Here is a 15,219-nt window from a genome sequence, read left to right as displayed (position 1 = left end):
ACTTGGACCCAGCTAAGGTTTTTGGGGTGGCTTTCTCCGTAACCCCCTTACTCTGTCTCGTAGCTAGCTGCCTCCTGAGAAAGGCACCATCCTTGTGCTTAAATGGAGGGAAGGCGAGAGATGAAGAAGGTGAAGACACCCAAGTACAAAGGAGGATGAAGATTGCTCCTCTTGTTAGTAACAGGGCACTCGGGGATGGAGAAGTGTATCTGGAGGGCAGGAGGGACAGAAGGCAGTTTGCGTGGCATGTTGGAGGACTTCTATTGCTTGTCTACTGTACTTTGGAGGAGCTCCTTGTATGGCTGGGTCATGCATTGCTCTGCACCATCACAAATCAGTGCAATAGCTGGAGAGAAGCCACAGGCAAGTTTATAAAATGCCAATGGGTTGTGCTCTGCGGGTGGGATCATATCCCTCCCCTTGAAGATACATGCGGTGCGTCATGACTGTCCTTTGCAGAGATCCGGCAGGAGTGGTGATTTCATTCGACAAGCACCAATTTCCTGGGCACCATCTATTTTGCACAGAGCGAGATCATCCTTTAAAGCCTCTGGAGAGTTAGTTGGATTGTCCCACGCACCTCTGTTCCAGGCCAGTTTCTTAGTAACTTCTCCCTAGGGTGAAAATAAATCTGAAAGGCTATCAATTCCTGTCTTTCCAGACTACTTAGTTTTCTTTTCACAGGCGGTTCCAAGTAACTTCGAGTTGAATCAATGCTTGGATGGCCTGAACTGCAACGTTAGGGAAAATCCTCAGCTGGCAGAAGCGCTTGTTATAGGTAGGTACTAAGGTAGATGTTGCTGTGGGTGATGTGCCAAGAGATCGCCACCTTCTCTCTCTAAATGAGTCAAGCCTGACAGGACTGTGTCCTTTTCTCATCCTGTGCAATTTTTTCTAAGAGGCCCTGCAGTTTGGGTGTGGAGTGGAAAAGGGATTTCTGTGTGCAAAACCAGCTCTGAGCACTTTGGAGCCGCAAAAAGGGCAAAGGGCTCTGTGGTTTCTGTAGCTCTTCCAGGGTGGCATCGAGACAGGGGCCATCCCCGTGTCTCAGCCTCCGTGTGGACTTCCCAGCATCTTTAGGTTGCCAGCTGTGGTGGTTATGGCCAGAATTGGGTCACTGGAAATTTGGATAGCAACAGCACAGTCATCCAGCACTTCTCCCCTGCTCAGCCTGGTTGCTGGGTCCCATCCTTTCCCTTCAAACCACTGGGAGCCAATAGAGCTGAAGCCTCATTGCCCAGGAAGCGAAGGGGTGACTGACCAGGCAGAGGTGTTGAGCTGGGTGACCCCACTCAGTACTGCCTGGTAGCTGTACCCACGCTGGTGGCCCTTCATCTCCATGCACAGCATCACCGTGCAGCACATTCACCCCTTTTCTTTACCTCGGATGGGCTGACACTGTCACTTGGCTGTGTGTGTAGCTCTTAGCCCACTGTTTGAAAATGTTGGTCTCCTGCATATTTAGCAGCAGTTAAACGTGACTCTCTGAAACTACAGTTCACAGCCTGCTGCTGCAGGCATCTCCTGCCCCCACCATCCTAGCAGTTGAGCAAGGGACTTAAAATCTGCCAGGAAACAGGCGTCTGAGACACAGAGTCGCCTTCGCAGTTGGCATGTTTTCAGGATGATAAAAGCTTTCACGCCAATTTTTTTTTTAGATAGCAGGGTGGGAAAAAATAGCTTCCAAGCTGTAAGGAGTAGTTGTGCCAGAGGGGAAGGCGGGGGCCCGACCCGGCAGTTCTAGACTTAGCAAGAAGTGAGTAAGCAGCGAATACACTGCAAACTCAGGAATGGAAAAATTTGGGGCTACTTTTCGCAGCTGTTTTCTTTCTTGCTGGTGATTTTGCCCTTGAAAGCTGTTCACAAAACTGTGTCTGAAAGCAGAAGCTTGGGTATCCTGTCCATCTGGTGGTACCAGCGGGTATTTTCTACTACACACAAAGCACCCAAAGTGGTGGGTGGAAAGGGATTCTCCTTTACCAGCAGCTCATGGGTAGTGTCTTTGGCTGGCAGGTTGCAAAGGGATTTTTTTTTATAGCAGCTCTTGCAACTCCCATGTTTCTCCCCGGTACCGGCGATGGCCCATCGTGCTTTATTTCTGTTGGAGCAGGGGTTGCATCAGTCCAGCAGCATGTCTCAGAAAAGCATGGTGAGTCACACGGAACTGGCCCCAACCCTTCGTCTAACCCAAGGAAGTCCCTAGTGCGACTGTGTAGAGTCCCTCCTCCTTCCTTCTGCTTTCTGGCTTGTCTGCCCTGGAAAGTTTTCCTTACAGACCTTGTGCAAGCAATTCCCCCCATCCCCTTCGTGTATGGAAAAGACGACTTACGCCGGGTAGAGAGTGCTTTTGCTTACGCTCTGGTTGAAGCTATGAGCTGCGTTGGCCCCATGAGTTTCTTTTTTTCCTGGAGCTAAGCATGTGTGATGGCTTTTGCCAGCATAACCCCTGCCAGCTCTGGCACCAAGGCACATGCCTGTGCTGCAGGTACTGGTAGGGTGGAGCTGGCTGCCTCTGCGGCTGCCAGGGAAAGCTTGTGGCGGCTGGGGGTAGGCAGGTGAGGCCAGCGGACCTCCCAGGTTTGCCGGAGTTTTGCACCCAGGGAGTTTTGCACCTGGGAGTTTTGCTCCCAGGTTTTGCACCAGGCTGGGTGCCATGCCAGCATGTTGTCTGGTGGCCCATGACTGGGAACCCATCCCTGGAAGTGCATCCCCTCCTGCCCCCCAGGTGGACTCAGACCTTCCTGGTAAATACAGTCTGTAATGGGCTGCAAAACCAGTTAATCCACGCTGCTTTAGTTGAACTGGCTTTGTCAGTAAATGCTCTGGGATGGAGCGTTGGGCTGATATAGAGAAATCGGGGGCAGTATTGTTGTTGCAGGGTATAGGCAGGACAGCGTTTGTAAGTACTGGTAGTACCTTTTCTTGGATGACAGGAGGGTTGCCGCTGGCGCCGCCTCCTTCATACCAATACCAATTTGCGGAGGAGAGGAATGGGAGCATGACAGATTAATTTGCTTTCTCCTGAGTCTTGCTGAGCCAGTGAAGAGATCCCAGGAGTCACAGGGACGCTCTGGCTGTGTGAGTAGTCTGCCCTCGGATCCCTAAAACGGACCATCATCCATGCAGTGTAATCACCTGTCATGGGAGTGAAGCCCTCTCTTGGTGTGGCTGAGGAGAAACAGCTGGATGTCTAACAGGGATGTTGTTTTCCAGCCATGCAGAGCTACCTTCATCCTCTGGGTTCCCAAGATTGACCCTAAGTTCTGACATGTGTCATGGCTGTGCCAGACACAGGAGCGGCCTCCAATGTGCAGCCAGACCTTAGTGTGCACCACAGGAGACACCCACTGGCTGAGCTGTCTGTGAGTGAGCCCGGCCATCCGTACTTCATGTGATCTGCTGGAGGCTCTTGGACAGCTTGTGCCAACTGCTGGCTGGGAGCAGTGGGGCTGAGGGGCTTTGCCATGGGCTCCTTGAGATGACTCCCAGGTTCTCCTCTCCACCAGCTGGCAGTAGTACCTTGGTCATGCCCTGGTGTGGTGCAACTCCAGCCCTCTGCTACACTTCTCACCCAGTGCTTGGTGTGTCAGTGGCAGTGGTGAGGAGCAGTGGGAATGGTGGGAGCATTGGGTCTCTGCTGCAGAATGGTTGCTCGTCTCTGCTCTCTGGCCAGGGCGCGTCCGGGGCTGGTGTCCTTCCTGTGTTTGTCTTCACCACAGCCACTGGTCAGTCTGTCCCCAGGAGCATGTCAAGCCTTGAACCTCTGCAGAGTCATCTGGCGGTGCGTCTGTAGTTTTGCTGCCTGGGGATGAGGTGTCTCCCAGCTCACAAAAAAGACTTGAACTCCTCACCCTCCCTAACCTCACGCGTCACCAGGCTGGGCTGCGAGCAGGGGCAGCCGCTCCATGAGTTGAGTCACACCCCAGCCCACAGGAGCGGCTGTCTGGGACCCGGCTGGCCATGACTCAGCCTGGCCGTGGCGGTCCTTGCTGCAGCCTGGGTCCTGGTTGCCTCCCTGTGACCTGGAGCGCCCGTCTGGCTCCACCGTGTATGGGTCGGCTTCCCGGGGAGCACAGTGACTCGTGGAAACGGAGATCCTGGGGCACGAGAAAGCCAGATTTTTCCTTTGAATAGCAAGTAGCACTGAACTTCCTTCATCCCTGCCCCTGCATGCTCTGCCCGGGGCAGCTTGCCAGGGAGGTGGCTGTGGTGCTCAGGGTGGGGACCACTCCAGGCAACAGGCTCCCTCCAGCCAAGAAGGCAATCCTGAACAGCCCCACTGCAGGCAGCACGGCTGGCCTGGTGCTCAGGGAGCTCCAAAGGGTTCAAGCTACAGTGACTCCTCCTTCTTCCAGCCCAGAAGGGACAGGGACAGAACTGAATGTGACCGGCAGAGCAGAGACCCAGTGCTTGTGACCTTCTGCCACTCCTCCCTCTTGCACGCTCCAACAAGCGCAGTGAGCCCTTTCCCTGCGTGGGGTTATTTCTTCCCCCAGATGCCCTCTTCCGTGGCTGATCTTTGCATTTCCCACACTTTATGAAGCCGCTTGCACACTCTTACCTGTTTCTTCTGCCCTTTGTCTACAGCACAGGTACATCTGAAACCAACCCAAGATGGGTTCCTGCAGATGTAGCAGGAGCAGCCACAGAGAACCTGAGGAATAGAACCCATGAATTGGGTTCTTGATGGTTTCGGAAGCAGATGAGATTAGCAGCAGCAACTCCTCCTTTCATCCACATGTTGCACAAGAGAGGGGCGAGGTGAATCACCTGATCAAGCCTTTGCGCTGAGCACAAAGCCATGTGTCCCTGCCCTGAAGCATGGATTACACCATAGCCTTTTCGCGGCAGCCTTTGTTGCTTTCACTGCCCTTGGTGGTGTCCTGCTGGGACCTGTCGTCAGCTTGCTCTGTCCTGGCCTTTTCCAGAGCGCTCAGGGAGGTGCAGGATGGGTCAGACCCTCACGGGCTCCACCAGTGCCCTCCCTTGAGGGATGCAGTCCTGCTCTTGCTCTTCACTTCCTGACCTTTCACCAGTTACTAATCCCAGGAGGTCTCTACCTCTTATCCCATGGCAGCTCAGTTTCTTTAAGAGCTTTTGGGCATTCTTTAAGCGCTTAAGAGCATTGCCACATGCCATTTAGAAATCCACGTAAAGCCTGGTTAATTGGATCACCCGTATCTCCATATTTACTGTTTCCTTGCAAGGGAAAATCATGCCCTGCAATGCTAACTCTTCCCAACATGATAATTATCTGTGCGTCTGCTGATTCTGCTCTGAACCATGGCTTGCTTCAGCATGAGGCATTAAACCGGGCTTTGTGTTTTCATTTTGATGAGCAATTTAATCCTCTTCAGCCATTTTCTCTGCAAAAGGCGGCATTGCAGAGCTGCGATCCAGGGTGGAAGCAGAACTGAGGTGGGGTGGCACCTGGGGACCTGGCCTGGCACACCAGCAGCTTTGCCATAGGGTAAAGGCAGATGCCTGACATGCAACTCCCAAGTCCTCCGGTTTCTTGAAGCTGCTGGGATGTCTCCCCTGCCTCACATGCAGCAGTGTAGGGAGGGCATGTGAACAGTGCTGGGCAAGCCACGGGTTTTGCCGCGTATCGGTTGCGAGGGCTGGGCTTCTCACTCAGTGTGTGTGAAAAAACATGGCCTCCATTCACAAAAAAAAAGAAGAAAAAAGCGTGTTGAAATAGGTTACAGTTCCTAAGCACAAATTCATGTAACAAAGTTAGACTTGTGGTAAAAAACCTAAATATTTGAGGGCGAGAAGATATATGGATGGGAGAAAAATGCATTATATGCTAAAGGAAGTTTTTCCAAAAACATGCAAAAATAAGTGGTTGCCTTCACTTCCCTGAAGCCAGTCCCTTCCTCGTGCCAGAGCAGCCGGAGTCGCAGCGTATGGCTCTGGTTTCTCTCTGCCCCGTCCAGATGCCTCGCTGGGTGCGGGAGCTCGAGCAACCCAAACTGGGACCAGCGTCAAGAGCGATGTTGCTGATGGAGCTCTATCGGCTGAACAGTGGGGCGAGGATTTTTGTGGTGGCTTTTTTCCTTAACCAAGTCAATTGTTTCCTTATGAAGAAGCTGTTAAATAGTGCAAACAAAACACAGAGCCTCGCCAGGAGCGTCGTTAAGATTTAGACCTTTGCATCCGAATGCTCTGGGATTTTCCAGATCACTTGGTTTCAAGTAGGACGCATAAAAATATAATCTAAGGGTTTCTCTCTGCTTTAACGATCAGTGTTTCATGCCAGACGGGCTGTGTTGGTGACCCTGTTTGAACTCGCTGTGATTTGTACGTGAACCACTCCCATTATACAGGTCCGCCTGTATCTGCTTGGTGTGGCTCACCATCCCCGCCTGTGTGGGGAGCCACGGTTGTCCCCGGTGGTACTGAAGGGGTTGCTGCGCTGCCCCGGGGCGATAAGGGTGGGTGGCTGCGGCGGTGGGATCTGGACCTTGTGCTCAGTGTTCATAAAGTGAGGATTTCTGTGGTTTAATCTAAAGCGAGTTCTCTTTGCAACCAAGGGAGCCACGGCCCGGGAGACAGGGAGCAAGATGTGAGTGTGGCTGGTGGGAACCACAGCCGCGTGGTGGGGTCTCTGGTGGCGTTGAGGCTGCCGTAGTGGGTTTGCTGCCCGGCATGGTGAGCTGGCAGGTCTGCTTGACGAGCGCACGGGACGCAGTTTGCCGTGGAGGATGTTGACAGCACAAAGCGTGGCGTGCGACACCTCGTTCACTTAATGCTCCGGGGACGTCGCCTTGGTTTCAGTGGCACAAGTAGGAGAGGAAGCCGAGACAAAGGAATATCCCAAACAGGAAGCTGCTGGGAAGGGAACAAATGTCAGGGCCCGGGTAGGCGAAGGCAGATGATGTCAGGATATCTTTCCAGGGGAAGGAGATGGAGGCAGAGAGAACTGCCCCGGCGCACGCACCCCTTTGTTCCACCCTCAGCCAGCCGGGGAGGATGGACAGACCGATGGCAGAAGGGGCCATGAGGACAGACTGTTCTCGTGGCTGAAAACTTTATCTGTATTTAAATGTGAGGTTTGTCTGGCTCTACCAGGCACTGTTTGAGGTACTGCGGGATAGAGACCAACATGTGTGAGGAGGGAGGCAAGAAGGAGAGCTTGGGGGGTGCTGCTGCTCCCGGCCCTCCACTCTCCACAGGCTCTGCTGGCTCAGCAGAGAGGAGGGGGCTGCTCAGAACCCCACACCAGGACGGGGCCGCAGGGGGGATCGATGCCTCCCGCAACTTGCGAGGGCTGCAAGCCCGGCCACTGTTTGATGGGTTTATGAGTGCATCAGTGGTGCCACGGCCCGGAGACGCGGCCGGCAGCTCCTTGCTGGAAGTGGCGTTGGTGCGCCAGGCCAAGGGGACGTGCCTGCGTTTACAGCTATTTTGGATACATTTAATCTGAGTGCGTTTACAGCCGTCCTGGATATGTTTAATCACTGCTCACCAATGTGAAGGTTAATCTAAACATTCTCCACTTCACTCAGTAAAACAACCACCGCCTGCCTCATGAACCCATTTGCTGGTGGTTTGGGAGCGAGGAGGTATTACTTATGGGAAGAACACTTAACTCTTACAAAGCTGTTGATGTTCCTCCACCTGCCTTTTGGTCCTCTGTGTAGAAGTAGAGCTTGTGCTGCTTTAGGGGGTCTCCTGCCCGCAATGCCTGATGGTGGTGGTGGGCTCCAAGTGAACACCCGGGTTGCTCTGCATTGCTTAGTGTGCAACGCAGGCTGCTTCAGCCAAGTCGGGGATGCTGCAGGGACCTGGGGCGAGCCCTGGATGCTGTTGCTGATGGTGACCAACCTAATAGAAGTGGCAAACCAGTTCAAGTGATGCTTTTTCACACATTTTTCTAACCTCACACAGCCTGTGTCTTTTGAGCCAGAGATGTTGTTCTTGTACCTAATAACCTTTGCTGGATCTTGCTTCCAATTTTTCCTCCTCCTAATTCCCAATGTTAACTTTGCTTTTTTTATTTTTTTGACCTCTCCTTGGCACAGCTCCACAAAAGGTCAGCTCGGTCTGTCACAGCACCAAGGCCTTGCGGCTGAGCAGTAACAGCCAGCCCAGGGCTGCAGGACTGGGTTCTCCCGGTGCATCGCTCTGCGATTACCTACGCTGCATTCCATCTGCCTCTTTTTTTCAGGCCCCCTCAGTCAGCCTTGGAAAATCTTTCTGCAGTTCTTTGCATTCAGCCTTGTCTTTGCTTCTTTCATGTGAGTTATCAGCAACAAACCGTGCCACCTCGCTGCGCTCTCCTTCTCCAGATCGTTTATGACTGTGTTGAAGAATGCAGTTGCTATCACAGATCCCTGTGGGGCTTCCTGATGAAAACTGCCTGTTGCTCATACCCTCCATTCCCTATCTTTGTAACCAGCGATTTACGCCTCCAAAGACCTTCCCCCTTATCTCGCTGCACCTTGACATCCTTAGACCTGCTCGTGGGTAACCCTGTTGAATGCCTGTAGACGTCCAAGCAGCCACCGTCAGTTGATGTCCTTCGCCCTCATGTACAGACTTCCAGTAGCTGTGTCCCCTGTGTCTGTTGGCTTCCTGTGGGTCATGTTATTCCATGCATCTGCTGTTTCTGCTCTTTAGGGTGGTTTGTGCAGGTCTGCCTGGTGCAGGCATTGGGCTTGGACCAGGACTTCCCCAGATCCTCATGATTTAAAAATTGGCCTTGCATTGGTCACTGAGCAGGTTGGTTCATGACCTGCTTCGCAGTTGGACGCTGCTGAGACTGCCCCCAAGGGAGTCCTGCACTTTGGCTTCTGGTCCTGCCTGCGCACCGTGACCCATGGGGGACACTTTGCCATGGGTGGCACCACACAGCCCCGTGCCCGCAGCCGCTCAGCCCAGGGGTGTGAGCTCGGGCAGAGGGCAAGGGGGAGCCAGAGCCAGCCCTTCCTCCGCCCTGGCCCCAGGAGGGGTCCCTGCCAGTGGGTGAGGAGACGGGAGCATTGCTGCTGGCATGAAGTTGCGTTGGCCCTATATCACCCTTCCTCCAACCCCCAAGGATGGAGATCCCCACTTCTGGGACCTGTCCCCAACCCGGTGTGGGAGCCCCTCAGTCTCGGGGTCATCTTGCTGCCTGCTCTCCCCTTGGACGACAGCAGGCAGGGCACCCCACTTGGGCTGGCAGCCAGCACCCGATTTGGGTGCTTGCGGGCCCGTGCCAGTCCAGCATCACCATCCTGCCTGCAGACCCAGCGCAGGGCATTGTGTAAGCACAGGTACGCGTCTTGGCGTCGTTCAAGGGTCTGCACAAGCAGGTTACTGCAAGTGGAGCTGCCAAACTGCATTGAATCATGCGCTGGCCTCAGAAATGCATGTTACAGACCGTCTATAAAGCAGCTGTATCGTGTACTGGCATCTGCACACACATAAAATCCATCACGTATAAACAAGGCAATAGGAATACAGGCGTACGCGTGTTACAAAGGAGGAGCCGGGTCTTGGCGACCAATGCCAATTATACAGCAAACAATTTGATATCTCAACAGCATGGAAACATCTGCAAGTGAGCTTGGGCAGTGGGGCGAGTGTGTTGAATAATTGAGGCAGTGATGATTTTTATAAGAGAGTTAAATTACATGCTCTGTAGTGATCTCTGCTCAGAAATACACGGCTAATGCCTGCGAGCTCGTCCAGCGTGGGGCGAGGGTCAGCACCATGGTGGGGAAGGGTCTGGGAGCGTGGCAGGCTCTGCATGGGTGGATGGACAGGGAAATAGGTGGGTGCTTTGTCTGCAGGGTATGCCGGGCCCCGGGCAGGAGGAGTGGGACATGGTGGGTGTGCAGGGAGCTGGGCGACATGCCCGGGGTGCTCCACGGGGAGCTGCAGACCACAGCGTTTCCCCCAGCCCTGTCTCCTTTCTAAGAAGGATTGCTATTGGCAAGCAGCTAAATCTTGGAGGAGGCATCTGTGTTTCCCAGGTGTCCTCTGGCAGGCAGCCACTGCCCTGGTGAGGATGCTGCCGTCCTTCCATAGGACAGCAACTTGCCACCCTCTGCAAGATCTGGATTAAACATCCCCCCTTCTTCTTTTTGCAACATTGCTTTGGAAGCAGGTTCCCCAGGCTTGGCTGCTGCTCCACTGAGGATCATATGGCAACAGCGGGGAGAAACTACCAACCTTGGATCTGCTGCTAGGGCTTTCCGGGGATGCAGTTTCTGTTGGATTGGTGGCATGGGATGGAGGAGGTGATGGGTCCAGCAGTGCATCCACCATGTCCCTCAGGTGAGGGCAAGGATTCTAAAACCAGGTGCAAGGTATGGCTCCAGCACGGTGGGTGTGGGATGGAAACTGCATTGCAAGAGCTATGCGCCGGGACAGCAAGACCAGCACGCAGGGCTGCGTTCAGTGCTTGCCCCGAAGGCCGTCAGGATGCCAAAACATGGGTCCTTCACCTTGGACTCCGCTCTCTAGGTCAGAGCTTGCAGGCAAGTCACCTGCAGAAGATGCCAGCGCATGACACGGAGGGAACATGCAGACAGAGCCAGTAGAAAGCAGCAGGAGGTTTCAGCTAGTGGTCAGACATGGCAGCGAGGCAAGATTTCAAGACAAAATTCCCTGAAATCACAGGCAACACTTCTGGGAAGAGTTGGTCATTTCTGAAATCTGTGGCTCTAGCAAGCCCACAGTCATCTCAGCTCTTGAAACCCCACGTCCCGCAGGGACCTCCAATGCTACACAAGCCTTGCTGGTGACACTGGCCGGCAAATTAGCCATGGCTGGGGAATGCTGAGGGAGCATCAGCCCGTGCAGAAGCCTGGTGCCAGGCACGGCCCTGCTCCCACTGGTGCTAACTGAGCCCCGAGATGTGTCCTGGGGTGTGGGGTCCCCAAGGAGCAAGGCCAGCTTGCAAATCAAGCTGCCCCAGGGTGGAAAACTGTTTCAGAGTGTGGAAACTGTAAACCTGCTTTTGGCTCGTGGCATTCGAAATGCGCTGCGCTTTGGTTTTACAAGCAACAGCCTAATATTTCCAATTTCCCAGGACTTTGATGAAAAAGCCATTGTTAAAAAGCCATTCATTTATTAAAGTAAGTTTACAGAAAACAAACCAAGAAAAAAAGAAAGATTTGGATAAAAATTAGGAAGAAAAAGAGCAAATGATCTGGAAAAATGTGGTGTTTCATAAGCACCAGCAACCATATTACAGCGGCACAGCTCGGCAAGGCCAGCACTTTTTGGGGAAGGAGCCCTTTTTATCCTCACAGTGGCAGGGAACTGAGTTGATCCGCGGTGGAGTCGGGCTGACCATCGAGCGGGATGAGGAGCCTGGGGGGACGCCGTGCCTCCCACCCCACCCTTGCCCCTGCACCTTCTGCCCAACGTGAGCCCTCGCGGGGGCCCCAGCGGTGACTTTCCTCTCTCCAACGCAGGGCTGGAGGGCACAGAGAACCCCTCCTTTTCCCTCGGACTCCAGAGGGGCCAAAGGGGACATCCCTGGGTGCATTTCTGGCTGTGCTGGAGGGGACATCCAGATGTCCTTGGGGGAGACAGCTGTCCCAGGGGCCAGCACCTCCTCAGTCTCTTCCAGTCCAGGGGAGCGAGCACTCGCTCTGCCGAGTGCTGTGATCTTCATCATCGTCAGTGGTACCAGTCAAGGCAATTAATTCTCAGCCTTGTCCTCCCACTCCTGCCCTTGTAGAAGTTTCCCCAACATCCCAGCACGACACAACTACTTTGGGCCATGACACAGAGGTGGAATTGAGGAACACAGTTTTGTTCTCGCTGGCTTCACTGCTGATCTTAAGGGGAAAAAAAAAAAGTGGTAGCTAGTGTTAAATTCCTTGAGCCAAAAATAAAATACGATAAGGAAACGCGGACAGGCGTTCCCGGAGGCGAAGAATTCGCCGGCCAAGAGCTGCCCGCCCATGGGTGCCTCCACTCCCAAGCAGGGCAGAGGCGGAGGATTGTCTCTGCAAGTGAGGAAGTATAAAAATAGATTGTTGTTTCCTGCATGGGCTTTCGTGCTGGTCCTCTTCACTCTCCCCGTGAGCGTGTGTATGGATTCTTACCCCGCCAGGAACAAAGGGGGAGAGGGAAGAAGCCACGTGTGAGTGGAGCAGCTGCTCAGTGCTGCCCCTGGAGCCCGTGCTGGGTATTGAAGGGAACGCAATGCAATGTGGTAATATGGGTGCCACCACCCAAGTGCTCTAGAGAAATGGGTGAGAAAGCATGCCAAGCTCTTAGCACAAGGTTTGAATAATACTGAGGTGGTTGATGCAGCAATACGTATCATTTTTGTCTGATTGATTTCTACATGAGGCTCCTGCAATGGCTGAGCACACCTCACCAGGGGCCAGGGCCGGCTTCGCACAGGGGAAGCCAGATGTGAGATGCCAGAGGCTCTTCCCACTGGAGGTTCTTCCCACGGGCATGTCTGTGGGTCGAAGCCTTAGAAAATCATGTGTTTTTCTTTAAATATCTCCTTTAAATGTCTTCTCTTTAAACGTCCCCTCCTTTTGCATCCTAATTACTTTAATGAACAGTTTCTTTTTCTGGTGGTCAGCAAGCTGGTGCCACCCGTGGGACTGTGGGCAGCCGCAGGAGGATGCACGTCAGGAGTGGTCTTCCAGAAGGGGCCCTGCAGGCAAAGTCCCACCTCGTTTCACGGTACCTTGGTTTCAGCATTGGCTGTTGCAGTTCTGGATATTCCTCTCCTCCGTGCAAGTGTCAGTGGTTCCTCTGTTCTGCTTGCGTCTTGGTGTCAACAGCAGCCGGGGCTTTTGAGCTCCATCCACGGCCAGACTTTGTATTGGGTGGGGAAACCTGGCTCTGCTTCATCAGGGAGGCGGGCTGGGGGAAGTGCTCCAGCTCCCCTTGGTACTTCTGGTACTTTCTGTATCTTTGCTCTGCTTTGACCCACTGCAGAGAGTCCTGGGGCTGGTGTACCCCCTGGCCACATGTCCCATTGCTCCCCTGGAGGAAGCTTCTTCTGAAGATGTTTCCAGCATATATTCTGCATTTCACTGACTTTACACTTAACACCTTGCTCTTCTCACTGGAAACACCTCCGCCCTGAGATCTCCCATCACATGCAGCTGGGACTGGGGGTGTCCACTGTGCCCCCTCTATGTGTGATGGATGATTGCTCCATCACTTGGCTCTGGGAGGAAACCATGCTCCCGGCAGAAAGGCTGCAGCATATAATGTTTAATGTGGCTTCTTAGATGGAAAAAATATTACCTGAGGGCAAATTAAATAAGCTGATGGCTTATTTAATAACTTTCTGTGTTCATTCGGTAACCTCAAAGGGACAGAAAGCTGGGAAGGTAAGATTTCTGCTTGACCAGTCAATGTCTGTGGTCAGCTCCGGCCGGGAATGAGATTTTGGGATATGAAAATGCTCTGATGGACAGAGGAGAGGAGTGATAATGGGCTGCAAGCCTGAAAAGCCATGAAAGCCAGGAAGAGCAAGGCCAGCGCTGTGTCCCGCTGTGTCCCGCTACATCCCACGGGCTGAGCTTGTTTTGAGACCTGCAGATGTCAAGAGCAAAACGCAAGTCATTGCTCAGAAACCTGCTCCTCAAAGTGACCGTGTGCTTTCGCTCTAAGCCTGCTGTCACAGGCAGACCATGCGAGACCCAGATTTTAAAGTAAGTATTTAAATCTTTTTGGATCCCCTGTTCTGCGAGAAGTTGAAGCCATAATTTACATAACCGAGCCATGAGATACAGATGGTAGAAGCACAGATGAACTTTGCTGCTGATGTTTGAGTGGAGATCACTCACTGTTTGCTGGAAAACACTGTTTGGCTTTCTCATTTTGGCTTTCTTATTGTGGGATGGACTCGGACACGGACATGGCATCTGAAATGATTTTGGAAACGCAGAGGCTCAGTCCTTGGGCCCTGCTGGCTCCGAGGCCAGTGGCAAGTCCCCGGGGCTAAGCATGGAGGACATGGGGACTTGTTCTTTTTTTTTTCCTCTTTTGAACCAACATTGGCATTTCTGAGTCTCTTGACGAAAAGTGACTGTGTTGAAAAATAAAATGAAGGCATTTGGATCTAAAAGGCAAATGAAGTCAAAGGGAGAGGAGGTCCTCAGCGGCTTACATGCTCCTGGCGATGATGAATGTCTCGGTGGGTCTTCAAGTGGCATCTGGGTGTCCTCAACCACAGGTGCTGCCACAAGCTGGTCGTCACATGCGTGTTATACAGGATCCCTGTAGGACTCTTTTAACACTGTAAAGTCCTCTTCCACCTGCTAAAGGCACTTTAATGGCTTAAACTATATTTTGTTTTCTGCTTTCCTAAACGTGTTTATTGTAGGCATCTCACTTGCAGCCGTCCCTGCGCACTTGGTGGAAGTCTGTTTCACCCCTGTAGGCTGCCCAGGCCATGCGGGGGGTGCTGGGTGGCCCCGGCCCGGCCGAGGAGTCGTCTCCAGCACCGACCCCTGTGGAGGCCAGTCCCGGCACCCATTACGCTGCACAGGGCAGTGTGGGTGGCCAGCCCTGCACAGCCTGGGGAGCCTGCCAGGCCACCCCGCTGTCATCTGCCTGCTAAGGCCTGGCACAGGGCTTGGCTGGGGAGCAGCGGGCCTGGCTTAGCCCTGCTGGCCTGGCCCACGACTGACCGCCAGCTGGGGACCGGTGGGGCGTGGATACTGCCAGTGAAGGCAGCGGTGTGCTGGAGGACAGGCAGAGCCACACTGGGCTAAAATGGGCACGGCCTTGCCCCAGGCCTAGGCTCTGGCCCTGGCCCTGGCCCTGGCCCTGGCCCACCTCCTGCCCCTGCCCCTGCCCCAAGCCCCGCCCCCAGCTCGGCGCGGGCCCCGCCCGTCGCTCCCGCCCCGCCCCTGCCCGCTTTGCACCGCAGCGCCCCTCCGCCCCTCGCCCCGCCCCCCGCCCCGCCCCTCCGCGCTCGCCCAATCAGCGCCGTCTCCCCGAGGAGCCGGCCCCGCCTCGCTCCCATTGCCGTCCAGGTTGCGCGCGCGCGCGCGCGTGGGCGCGTGCCGACTCCCCGCTCGCGCCCCCGCCCCGCCCCGCCCGGCGCCCGCCAATGGGAAGGACGGCGCTGCCCCGGCCCCGCCCCGCGCGCGCGGCTCGCGCCGCTGGCGGGCCAGGCGCGGCCTGCACGTCGGCGGGGGCGCGCGCGGCCGGTCGCCCCGGTCGCGCGCAGGCGCGCACGGGAGCCGGTGGCGGCGGCGGCGGCGGCGGCGGCGGCGCAGCGGGGGCCGCCGC

The 15,219-nt window shown here is 54.6% G+C and overlaps 1 protein-coding gene across 2 annotated transcripts in view; it reads left to right on the top strand.

Moving 5' to 3' along the window:
- The window catches only part of SLX9 (SLX9 ribosome biogenesis factor), a 66,876-nt gene extending 60,384 nt beyond the window's left edge, over positions 1 to 6,492 (top strand). For both annotated transcript variants that reach the window (XM_075153854.1, XM_075153851.1), the window contains one exon: positions 4,588 to 6,492. In XM_075153854.1, coding sequence (XP_075009955.1) covers positions 4,588 to 4,687 — 100 coding nt within the window. In that variant the 3' untranslated portion in view covers positions 4,688 to 6,492. The remainder of the gene's footprint in view (positions 1 to 4,587) is intronic.
- The last annotated feature ends 8,727 nt before the right edge of the window (positions 6,493 to 15,219 follow it).

The sequence above is a fragment of the Calonectris borealis genome, chromosome 6 (assembly GCF_964195595.1).
Source record: "Calonectris borealis chromosome 6, bCalBor7.hap1.2, whole genome shotgun sequence".
NCBI classification, from domain to species: Eukaryota; Metazoa; Chordata; class Aves; order Procellariiformes; family Procellariidae; genus Calonectris; species Calonectris borealis.
The sequence above is the reverse complement of the archived record's forward strand: the minus strand, read 5'-3'. Positions and strand labels throughout refer to the sequence as shown.